The sequence below is a fragment of the Pongo pygmaeus genome, chromosome 10, assembly GCF_028885625.2.
Source record: "Pongo pygmaeus isolate AG05252 chromosome 10, NHGRI_mPonPyg2-v2.0_pri, whole genome shotgun sequence".
Classification (NCBI taxonomy): Eukaryota; Metazoa; Chordata; class Mammalia; order Primates; family Hominidae; genus Pongo; species Pongo pygmaeus.
Window position 1 is genome coordinate 68,418,740 of NC_072383.2, and position 12,618 is coordinate 68,431,357.

The window sequence follows — 12,618 nt, forward strand, 5'->3', positions numbered from 1 at the left end:
GGAATTCAGGATCGGCTGCTAAAGCAATTTGACCATCTACTTTATATTAACCTTCTCATGGCCAGTGCTGAAGCTGAGGTGCTGCTCCAAGTGAAGGGGAGAGCCCGTACAAGGAACACCCCTGACTCCAACCTTTGGGTTCACTCATTTTTTAGGCCCAGTGATATATGGCTTGAGTTTTTTTTTTCCCCCCTCAGCATTTCAGTTCCACTAGCAGGTAAACTGTGGTTCACAATTTACTGTTCTTTCTAAAGAAATATCTAGTTGGGTAGAGGAAGGCACTGTCTTCCTGGCCCTTCTTCGTTCATAGTTTTATGTCACTGTCCTAACGTGGGCCATGTGCTAAGAGATCTTTGAGAAGTTAGAACATTTAGGTAAGCTCGCCTTTACATGTATACAGACAAGGGGAAGAGGATTGTAAGCATATATTTACTGAGCGCAGATACTTGGCACTTTATACGTAATCTCTCTTTTAATCCTCAAAATAACCATATAAAGTAGAGGATGATAAGTGCATTACAAGGGGGTTTGGTTGATTTGTCTGGATTATTATTTTACTTTGTGTCTGCCAACACAGTCCACAACTCACTTCTCCTTTCCTGGGATGAGGGGCAGGTCCAGTGACTCTGGCAGAGTCTCTCCCCCAGCCATACACTGAAGAATGGAGTAGCCAAGTGGCCAGGTAATTTTTGGTGTAATGGGCACTGCCGATAATCCCAGTCCTCAAATGGAAACAGCTTTGACTGGAACTTCAGACCCAGAATCAGAATCAGGCATCACTTGGGTTTACTATTAGAGTCTTTTGAACAGAGTGGCATAAGTCACTAACGATGCTCTCACATGATCCCTACTTGGTTTTGTGGGGTTTCACTTTGATGATGGGGCAGAATTCTATCCAGGTGGCAGAAAGCAAAGCTTGGATGTCAGGAAGGCTGTTTACTCACTCGGCCCTTCTCAACACATTGGGTCACCATGACGATGTTGTGAACGTTTTGTTCCCACACCATTTTCCAGAAGTCATCCTTGGTGCCAGGAAGCGGTCCCTGAGTGACAATGTATTCTCTTCTGAAGTTGTTGCCCTGCAATGAATTTACAATATGGAGAGTCAGAAACAATGGGCCTCTTCAGAACTATAAACAAAGAGTTCTTCAGATTAGATGATAGGGAGGTCTCTGCCAAGTCTCTGACTTCAGAAAAAGATACTAACACAAGTGTCAAGGCTTGGGAGCAGGAAGGACAAAGGTCAGAACATTGAACTAGTGTTAAGAGCCACATTCCCTTTTACTTGCCTGGGTCTATTCTGAAAGCAAATGGGGGACTCAGGCAATGATCTAGAAAACACTTCACCCTCAATTATATGTGTGTGTTGGGGGGTATTTGTGTAGACTGTTTGAGGGACTGTGCTCAGGCTCTTTCCCTATTTAATGTAGAAGAGTGTTAGTCATTTTGGATAATCAATGTCAGAATAATTTGGTAAGATATGTCATCCACAGGAAGCATCATGGAAGAGAAACCACTGTTGACTGAGCATCTACCATCTAATGTGTCGCGGGTCAGGACTTATTTAATCCAAACCACAGTCCAAGAGCGGGATATTTTCATCTACTCCTTCTGCACTCCAGCAATGACAGCAATTCCTTGTCAATTCTAGTCGAAGCTCTTTCTCTTTGTCTTTCCTCAGGGTCTCCACATTATGTCACCTCTGCCACCCCCGCCCACCCAAACACTGCCTCTCATCTGACCAATCCTTACTTATCCTCAGCATGGTGCCTGCTTGGCTGAGCCTTCTTTTATCTTTCTCTCTGCTGGGGGATATTCTCCTCCAAGATGCCCCATGGCAATCTCTAGCCTCTCACTACTGAGTGCGGTTCGCAGACCAGCAGCCCTGAAATCACCAAGAGGCTTGTCAGAAATGCAGAGTCGGCCGGGCGCAGTAGCTCACGCCTGTAATCCCAGCACTTTGGGAGGCCAAGGCGGGTGGATCATGAGGTCAGGAGATTGAGACCATCCTGGCTAACACGGTGATACCCCGTCTCTACTAAAAATACAAAAAATATTAGCCGGGCGTGGTGGCAGGTGCCTGTAGTCTCAGCTACTTGGGAGGCTGAGGCAGTAGAATGGCATGAACCCGGGAGGCGGAGCTTGCAGTGAGCCGAGATCATGCCACTGCACTCCAGCCTGGGTGACAGAGCAAGACCATCTCAAAAAAAAAAAAAAAAAAAAAAAAAAAAAAAGAAATACAGACTCCCAGGCCCTGCCGGATCAGAATCTGCCTTTTCACAAGATCCTCAGATGACACAGACATCTTTCAACGTAGGAGAGGCACTGCTGTGGCAGGTTTCCCATGCTGTTGCCTTTTCTTCCTTCAACTCTTCTGAGAGTTCCTTTAGGGTCAGGATTCCTTCTTATCCCATGCCTGTAAACAGCTCAGTTAGCACTTAATTTCTAAGTGTTTATTGAGTGAATGGATGGTTGCTTGAGGTAAATATTATTATCCTCAGTTTTTGGAAAAGAAAATGGAGGCCCAAAAAGGTGACATAATGTGCCCAAGGTCACAGAGTCAACAAGGGGCAGAAGTGGGATTCAAACCTAGATTTGTTTGACCTGAAAGCTTTTTCCACTGTAGTATGCTGTAGGAAGGTGGCAAGATGCTAACCAAAACCAGAGCCCAAAGATTTGATATAACCTTTGAGTTGTGTCTGTGGTTGTGAAGATTCCAAATAACATGGAATCAGCTTTTCTAGCTAGGCAGCTTTAGCACGGGAGGTCGGTCCATCTTCCTTAGGAAGCTCTCATCTTGGTTAAGGACTGCACAGAGTAGATGACCTATGAAAATGCATCCTGGGCTCATAATTTCATTTGACTATAGCCATTGTGAAAAATGTGGCGTAGCAGGAACTGAATTGGATACCCCATTATTTTATGGCATTCAGACATGCTCTTCTGAAATCTACAGGTGTTTCCAGACCTAAGAATAACGGGAACATGGAGGAGTGGCATCTCCAGTGTAGCCACCCACCAAAGCCTCATCCCGAACACTATGGCCTAGTGGGTCACTTACAGGGATGTAGCTGGCATTGATGTAGTCAGAGCAAGGATCATCATCTACATTGGAGAGCTTCACTCGCGTGGCATCATCTGGAAGGAGAGATTTGCTGCTGAGTCTTGGAGTGACTTTTCTACAGTTTATGTGATGTGTGTGATGTGCCTTAGCTCTGATCCCCACAACAGCCACAGATGGGAAGTGATCTTATCTCCATTTTGCAGATGAGGCTCAGACAGGATAACTAACTTGCCCCACGTTGCATAGGTGGCCTATAACCAGTCAGACACAGGAGACAACATGAAGCCCCATCTGTGCTTCCCTTTCCAACATTACCACATTTGCCTGATGGAGTGGCCAGCTCCCTTTCACTGCTGGAATGAATACAATCCAGAAAACCTACCTTCTATTGCTTTACCTAATGGGGTAAGGAAATTTAAGTAGAAATTGCTAACCAAAGACTTTGCTAAGCAAACCCAGGTCTGCTTGATGTCAGAGCCCTTGCTGTTAACCCCATTTACTGCTTAGCCTCCAAAGAGAAGCAGTAGGATCACATGGGGAAATGTCAACAGCATAAGAGGACTTTCATAATCAGAATTTAAACTGGCTATTAACCCTCTGGAGGGAAGTGCAGGAATATACAAGCTATTTCTTATTAAAGGCTTTCAGAGCTTGAGATTGTCCATATCGAGCTACATTATATTTCTTTAGCCTCATTTCATTTTTGGAGAAAAATGCAGAAATGGCTAGAGGAAGACAGTATTACAAATTTTGACACAAAACTTACAGGGCAATATATTGTTGTATCGATTTTTCCCTCTATTCTCCGGCAAGAGTGCAATGTCACATGACTGGTTTCGGCCCACGTCTTTTAACTCCTGTTAGGTCAAACATGAGTTTGTAAGTGGAGAATATGAAATAGAATAAAGCAAATCATACAGTCCTGGAGTTACATAATAATATGAAAATATATACACTAGCTATTGTTTATGAATGCCTAGTATTCAGCATGCATTAGCCCTGATCCCCACAACAGCCCCACAAGGGAGGTGTTCTCACTATTTTACAGGTGAGGCTCAGACAGGATAACTGATGTGCCCCAGGTCACCCACGTGGCAAGCCTGAGAATCAAATCCAAAAGCTACGTGCTTTTTGCGAAACCGCGGCATCTTCCAGCCAAGCAAATGGCCAGGCTGAATATCTGACAGCATTAGGTCTGCATTTGAGATTTGTTAATTCTTCCTTACTATCTGATCCAGGTAGCCCTTGGTTTGCTGTGTTATTCTGGAGCTCAAGCTGGCCTCTAAGATTAGATGCCATATTCTATTCGGGGCATAGTTTAGGCATAAAAGAGTGCTCAGCTGAGATTCTAAGCAGCCTAACTTCTGAGCTCAATCAGCCTATGATTACACAGTAAACATTAGGAAGGAAATTCTGCTAAGAACTAGGGATGCTGAAGCTTCATTCTGCCTGAGTTGTACCTCGTATTCCTTGGATAGAAGGTAGTTGGAGTCAGCCTGTAGCTTCATGAAATGCCCTTCAAACTGATTTATTTTTATTGGACTGTAATTAAAAATGAAACAAAAAGAAAAGAGAGTTACTGCAGAAAAGGGAAAGTGCCATAACTATTCTGACTCATATTTCAAAGGCAGATAATATAGTAATTAATGTGTTCTCTCTCTTACCAAGAAGTTTTCCGGTTACTGTGAAGGGAAGCCAAAAGAAGAAGACTTTGTTAGCAAATTTCACATAATACCATCTTTCAACAAATTATATGAAGGCAAATGTGGTGCTTACCCTTTCTGGCCCAGGTTTAAGTGGACGGATAATGGTCGATCCCTACGAATGCTCAGACGGGCAGAGGGTCTTTCTCGACCATGGCTGAAACATAAGGGAGATAACTTTTATTCTGATTATGATACTTGGCTTGAACAAATTTTTCCATTTATGGTAAGGCTGTGGATGTTTGTGCAAATATGGATTTTTCAGTATTCATATAGATTTGCACTCAGCCAACATCTCTGAGGGAGGGAAAGGAAAGAGATTAAAGTAGATCATTCCCACCCAGAAACGGATCTCTGCAAAAACTGAAGATTTGTCTCCTGGTTTTTGGCTACAGGTTATAATCACTTCCCACATTCTCAATAAAACTTTGCTTAAAAAAAATCCAGTAAATTTCAGATGCCAGACACGACTTCAATAAAGAGGAACATGTGCCAAATTAAGAAAAAAAAAATTCACTAAGAGAAGAAGGCACGACACTTGGGGCCACATGCTATTTGGTTCTTTTTGGTCCCTTCTTAAATTAGGATGGCAGATATGAACTACAAAATGGTGATGTCAACCACACTTTTCAGGATATTTCAGAAAAGCACTTGGGCATGCAATTTGCAAACATCTCTGTCTTCATGAGGATATGAACCACACACACACACAAATATTTTTTTCCTGTGCAAAAGGAGTCACTTCATCTTTAAATAAAGCTATAGATGGCCCCTCAGTCCTTTGGTAAGGGCTGAATTCATCAATGGGATATAAAAGAGCTGAGAAAAGTGAGTCATGGCTTTAGAGTTTGACTTGTTTTTATTGAGAAAACAGTGACAATTTAACCTGGAAAAATTAAATTATTTTCTCTTCTTAGTTTTCAGCCTAAAGGGAATTTTCAGTTGCATTTTTAAAGTTGTGGGTCCAATCACCAAAAGGATCTTTGTACTTACCTCACTTTCTGTCTGCAGATCAATAAGGCAACAACAGCCACTAGCATGCCAATTAAAAACAGACCAGCACTCACACCTTCAATAGCTCCAAACAAGGGCTCTACAATAATCCAGATAGAAACAACAAACGCAGGTGGGAAAATTAGTGCTAGGGAACCAGTAAGAAAGCTATTGAAGCCATATCTCCCAAGTAATGTTATTACAAATAGAATTCAAGTGATGCCTATGATGAGGCATTTACTTTCCAAAGGCTATGAGTATGCACCTAAGAAGATGAAAGGCTGGCTCCCACCCTGTAGCAGTGAGGCCAGGTGTCACTGTATACTTTTGAAGTTAATGGTGTATAGCTTATAGAGGAATTTTGGACTTTGCACTTGTATATAAAGCTTGGGGCACCTAAGATAAAGGCCATAAGTTTGCCACCAAGATAAAAATGCAATTTCATTTATATAAAACATGTTACACAGCATCTGGGGCTTTGGAAAATCCAGTGGATTGCTTGGAGCTATTTTAAGAAGTCTTATTTTTATTATCTGGTATGGTACCGCTACTGGGAGTTGATGAAGAGGTAAGAGTGGCCTCATTTTTAAAATAGCTTTATTGAAATATCATTCACATAGCATGCAACTCACCCATCTAAATTGTACAATTCAATGGTCTTTAGTATAGTCAGAGTTTTGCAAATGTCACCACAATCAATTTTAAAACATTTTCATCACCCTCAAAAGAAACCGCATACCTATTAGCAGTCAGTCCCATTCCTCCCTCCCCGCGATCCCTGGCAACCACTAATCTACTTTCTGTGTCTGTGGATTTGCCTATTCTGGATGTTTCATAGAAATGAAATCATAAATCTGTGATCTTTTGTGACTGGCTCCTTTCATTTAGCCTAACGTTTTCAAGGTTCATCCATGTTATAGCATATACCAAGATTTCATTCCTTTTTATGGTTGAATAATAGTCCGTTGTATGGATATATCACATTTTGTTTATCCATTGATGGACATTTAAATTGCTTCTACTTTTTGGTGATTATGAATAATGCTGCTGTGAACATTCATGTACAAGTTTCTATGTGGACATATGTTTTCATTTCTCCTGGGTATATACTGAGGAGTGAAATTGCTGGGTCGTATGGTAACTCTAGGTTTAATATTTCTATAAACTGTTTTTCAAAGCAGCGACACCATTTTACATTCTCATAAGCAGTGTATGGAAGGTTCTGATTTCTTCATATCCTCACTAACTCTTGTTACTGTCTTTTTGATTATAGCCATGGTACTGGGTGTGAAGTGGTATCTTCTTGTGATTTTGATTTGCATTTCCCTAATGACTCATGAAGTTGAGCATCTTTTCATGTGCTTATTAGTCAACTGTATATCTTCTTTGGAGAAATGTCTATTCAGAGCCTTTGCCATTTAAATATTGTGTAATTTGGCTGGGCACGGTGGCTCATGCCTGTAATCCCAGCATTTTGGGAGGCTGAGGCAGGCAGATCACGAGGCCAGGAGTTCGAGACCAGCCTGGCCAACATGGTGAAACCTTGTCTCTACTAAAAATACAAAAATTAGCCGGGTGTGGTGGCGCATGCCTGTAGTCCCAGCTACTGGGGAGGCTGAGGCAGGAGAATTGCTTGAACCTGGGAGGTGGAGGTGGCAGTGAGCCAAGGTGGCATCACCGCACTACAGCCTGGGTGACAGAGCAAGGCCATATATATATATATATATGGCCTGGCGTGGTGGCTCACACCTGTAATCCCAGCACTTTGGGAGGCCGAGACAGGTGGATCACGAGGTCAGGAGATCGAGAACATCCTGGCTAACACGATGAAACCCTGTCTCTACTAAAAATATAAAAAATTAGCCGGGCATGGTGGCAGGCACCTGTAGTCGCTGCTACTTAGGAGGCTGAGGCAGGAGAATGGCGTGAACCTGGGAGGCAGAGCTTGCAGCAAGCCGAGATCGCACCACTGCACTCCAGCCTGGGCAACACAGTGAGACTGTCTCAAAAAAGAGAAAAAAATATATATTACACTATATATGTAGTGTAATTTGTGTTTTTATTATTAAATTGTGAGGTAAGAGTTTTTTATGTGCTACTCAGCCCTTATCAGATATGTGATTTGGAAAATAAATATTTTCTCCCTATTCTGTAGGTTGTCTTTTTACTTTGCTGATAGTGTCCTTTGAAGCACAAGTTTTTAATTTTGATTGAATCCAAAGTATCCATTTTTTCTTTTGTAGCTTATGCTTTTGGTGTCATATCTAAAAAGCTATTTTCTAATCCAAGGTTACAAAGATTTACACCTATGTTTTCTTGTAAAAGTGTTACTGTGTTATCCCTTAAATTTAGGTCTATGAAGTGGCCCATTTTTGAAGTTGCATTTTAAGACCTTAGATTTGTTTGTTCCATGTTGCTTTTCAAGACTCATCAAATCAACACAATCATCTTTCCTTGAATGTGGTTAATATCCTTTTTTGAATATACGTTTACTATCTTCCTGTACTGGACTACATGCAATTTTTGTCATGTAACAATATTTCAAAAAGGAAAGAATTGTGTTTACAAAGTCCCTGCATTAAATTATAAGTAAAGACATCTAAATCCTCTTAACTGTGTTCTCATCCCCCTCTGGCTTGAAATTGGGAGATTATCCCTATATTTGGCATAAATAGATTGGAATGTTTGTGAGGCTGAGTCATCTTTTGTCATGCAGCACGAGAGACAGTTTTAGCTGTAAAGAACTTCCCAGACCTAGAGATCAAGCACTGCAGAACACTGGTTACAGGAAAAGGCTACACAGACGATGGTGTTGAGAAAGAAGGTGATGAAATGATGTTATTCTCAGCCTGGTGGAAGTATTCAGAGACAGGGCAGTGCAGAGATTGTACGCTTGGGCAGAAGGTGCCAGAATTTCAGCTGCACCATCTTGGGCAAATTACTTAATCTCTTGGTGCCTCATGTCCTCATCTTTAAAATGGGGATGATAATAGCATCTGCCTCAAAAGACTGTCATGAGAATTGGACAAGTTATTCCATGTAAAATGCTTAAAACTGTGTCTCCATAGAGAAGGTGAACAGTAAATACTAGCCACTATTATTACTCAGGCTTTCCCTCTAACACACTAGAGAAGTCTCTTTCAGAAATTGTTATGTATAGTCTTTTATATTAATGGTTTTTAATACTACAAAGTCAACACATAATAAGCAATAGGAAGAAAAATCACCTGTAGTTCCATTACTTTGAGATAGACATCATTAATACCTTGGTGTTTTTTTCTTTTAGTCTTTTTTTCCGGAGCATTTCTGTGTATATGCATATATACATTCTCACTTTTAACTGAAAGCGTTTTGCAGTAACTTATATTTTGGCCTGTGAAAACTCTTGATTTTAATGGTTTTCATTCACTATTTAGAAAATAATTCATTTTTAATAGAAAAAGATACTGTACTTCCACCTTCTTTTTAGATTAACCCCCTTTCAATCCATTCTTCTAGAGAAGTTGTACAATCCCTTTGATCCACATCAATTTTTGGTCACATAAAGATTAAGTTCCAAATGAAAATAAATGTTCCCCCCACCATCAGCCAATATCTCCCCATTAGAGGCTCTTGTAGGTGACATGGCAGTTGGTAGAACATGATGTAAAGGTTAGCCTTACCTGATTCAGTAGTGATGGGTAAAGAAAAAAATGTGTCTGAATAGAGTGGCTTTGTGAATTCCTTCAGGTCCTCATCAAAGAGCTGTGTAAAAGCTCGAATGCTGATTCTGAAAAGAAAACCGATTTATTTAAATATAAATTAGTTGTTGAACACAGTAGCTGAAAAATGTGTTCAAGGAGAAATAGGGTGGGTTCCTGGTCAGTGTGTAGCAGGGTAGAATATGAGTTATGGAATCAGCTAGACCTGGGTTCATGCATTCATTCATCAATTTATTCATAAATATTTATTGAGCCCCTGCCACACGCCAATCACTGTTCTAGGAGCTGGGACTTTGCAAGGAACAAAACAAAGTCCCTGCCATTCCAGAGGTTACATTCTCATGGAGGAAGTCAGACAATAAACACACAAATATAATAAATCAGATGAGATGTGTGCTATGAAAAAGAAAAGAGCAGGGTAAGGAAGATGGAAAGCAATGGGAATAAGCATGTGGGACTGCTTTATTCAGAATGGTAGTGATGAAGGCAGTGAGTGAGAAGTGTTGGATATATCGAAGGAGGAACTAAAAGATTTGCTGATGAATATAGAGTATGGATGATTCCACATGTTCTGGCTGGGGAACAACTGGAAGAATGGAGGTGTCATCTACTAACATGAGGGAAAACTATGGAGAAGTAGACTGGGGGGTTTGGGAAGATCCAGACATATCAGTTGTGGAGGAAGTAATTCTGAGATGCCCATTAGAGAAGTCAAGTGGCCCAAATATCAATACTATTGTTGTTGTTGTTATTTTAACTTACATATCTCATCTTTTGGCACTATTTTCTAAAGATCATTTTATCTAAAAATATTCTAATATCATATTTATTGTCAACAGGAAATATTTGTTAAAGGCCTTCTTTATAAATCGCTGAAGTTAAAAAGAGATGTATGGTCACTAGTCTTGGAAACTTGAAAGACAAAATATAAAGGAATCAGGCAAATAGCAAAATAAGAAAGCATATACACAATGGTAGAATATGGAGGAACAGTGTGCGTGGGCATAGGAGGTGAGGTGGCTGGGAGCAGAGAGCTCAGTGAAGAGACTGTTGGGATAGTCAGGCCAAGGACACAGGGCCCTGGCCAGGAGCCCTGGCAATGAGAATGGAAAGAAGACTGTGAAAGGCACTGAGAGGAGGAACTAGGTGGGGCCCAGACTGAAGAGAAGCAGGGAGGAATCAAGGATGGCCTAAGACTTGAGCTCATGTCACTCAAGAGAACAGTGGGATCATTGATAGAAATAAGGAGACAGGCTGGGAGCGGTGGCTCACGCTTGTAATCCCAGCACTTTGGGAGGCCGAGGCAGGCGGATCACCTGAGGTCAGGAGTTCGAGACCAGCCTGGCCAACATGGCAAAACCCCATCTCTACTAAAAACACAAAAATTAGCCGGGTGTGGTGGCGGGCACCTGTAATCCTGGCTACTTGGGAGGCTGAGGCAGGAGAATCACTTGAACATGGGAGGTGGAGGCTGCAGTGAGCCAAGATCATGCCACTGCACTCCAGCCTGGGTGACAAAGCAGGACTCCATTTCCAAAAAAAAAAAAAAAAAATGACAGACTGGTGAAGGAGGATACGCTTTGCTTGGGATATACTCGATTTAGAGGGACAGTGAGGCATTGATTTAGAACTATCCAGCTGACACTGGAGCTATTCCAGTCACCTGAGCAGGAGAGTTGTTGAGGTGGCTGTCCACATGTCTATGTGGGATAGTGCCTGAAAATCAGCTGGTCCTAAATTCAATAAACAAGCAAGATGCAGCTACATACACACAGATTTGTAACCTCTGCTTGAATGAGAAGCCTGTGATCCCTATCATAGGACCTAAGTTTCGTGCTCTCTGCATAAGTCAGCCCAGTCTGGAGAGCTGCACTCAATTTCTGGGGGCATATTTTAGGATGAATTAGAGATCATTTGAGGTGACTGACCTGAACAATGATAGAGAAGACTTCAAGGGACATAATATAGTTAGCTTCAGATTTAAGGAAGGCTGCCAGGTAGAAGAGGAAAACAACATGATTATTTTTCTTCTTGAAGGAAGAATTAGGCTCTGTAGGCTGAATTTATAAGGAAGGAGGAGTTCAGGAACATTAAGCTGTTTTCTAACATTAGAATATGAGCTGCCTCCTAGGTTGAGAGCTCCCAGTCACTGGGGGTTGGAGGATGGGAGTGGGATTCAAGTAGAGGCTGGAGGAGCAGCAGTCCCAGGGAAGCTGGAGGAGGGCATCGCAGCACTAAGTTAAAGATTGGCTTGGGTGACTTCTTGAGTCCCTCCTATTGTGAAGATTCTCTTATTGAACTGATGGAGTATTAGGCTTGATTTATATGGGAAAACTTTTGCTAGTGTTAATTTCAATTCTATGAAAGTGACGAGAAGTACTCCTTTTTTTGGTTTTTTGTTTTAATCTATATTTCTTGAACCCAAAGGTATCTGGGCATGTCCTGTGATAATGCTGAAGCAGTACTAGGCCATGGCAAATTGTTCTGACCCTGCTCCCCCTTCTTCTAACTCATGCCCAGATCCGAGTCTAATCCTGTAAAACGAACATCAAGATGATATTGATAAATCACATCTATAACTTCCATCTCCAAAAGATCCATTCCAAGTCAAAAGGTGTTCTTCCAGGAATAACAGCCTGTTAATGGAAGTATATTGAGAAAGGTCCACAAAGGGAAACAAGCAGTCACCACACATTAAAGGGGAAGGTGAGGAGTTGGTGTGTTTTGCTAATTTTGGAAGGCAGCTACGCTAACCACTATAACACCAATGCCTTGGCAAATATGTTGCTAATTTATTATACATTTGGAAATTCAGTGTCTCTCTGATAAGAGTTTCTTATTTATAAGTGTGGAAAGACTTTTTTTCTTTTTCTTTCTTTTTCTTTCTTTTCTTTCCTTTTTCTTTTTTTTTTTTTTTTTTTGAGACAGGATCTTGCTCTGTCACCAGGTTGGAATGCACACTGCAACCTCCACTTCCTGAGCTCAAGTGATCTTCCAACCCCAGCCTCTTGAGTAGCTGGGATTACAAGTGCACACTACCATGGCCAGCTAATTTTTGTATTTTTATTACAGATGGGGTTTTGCCATGTTGCCCAGGCTGGTCTTGAACTGCTGGGCTCAAGCTAACTGCCTGTCTTGGCCTCCCAAAGTGCTGGGA

General features: G+C 41.5%; 1 protein-coding gene across 2 annotated transcripts in view; it reads right to left on the reverse strand.

Annotated features, from left to right (window-relative positions):
- Positions 1–12,618, reverse strand: part of PTPRB (protein tyrosine phosphatase receptor type B) — a 117,306-nt gene that overhangs the window by 14,829 nt on the left and 89,859 nt on the right. For both annotated transcript variants that reach the window (XM_054445024.2, XM_054445025.2), the window contains 8 exons: positions 9,423–9,529; positions 5,761–5,860; positions 4,841–4,924; positions 4,729–4,746; positions 4,525–4,606; positions 3,831–3,921; positions 3,062–3,138; positions 945–1,079 (listed from right to left, as the gene is read on the reverse strand). In XM_054445024.2, the coding sequence (XP_054300999.1) occupies positions 945–1,079; positions 3,062–3,138; positions 3,831–3,921; positions 4,525–4,606; positions 4,729–4,746; positions 4,841–4,924; positions 5,761–5,860; positions 9,423–9,529 (694 nt within the window). The remainder of the gene's footprint in view (positions 1–944; positions 1,080–3,061; positions 3,139–3,830; positions 3,922–4,524; positions 4,607–4,728; positions 4,747–4,840; positions 4,925–5,760; positions 5,861–9,422; positions 9,530–12,618) is intronic.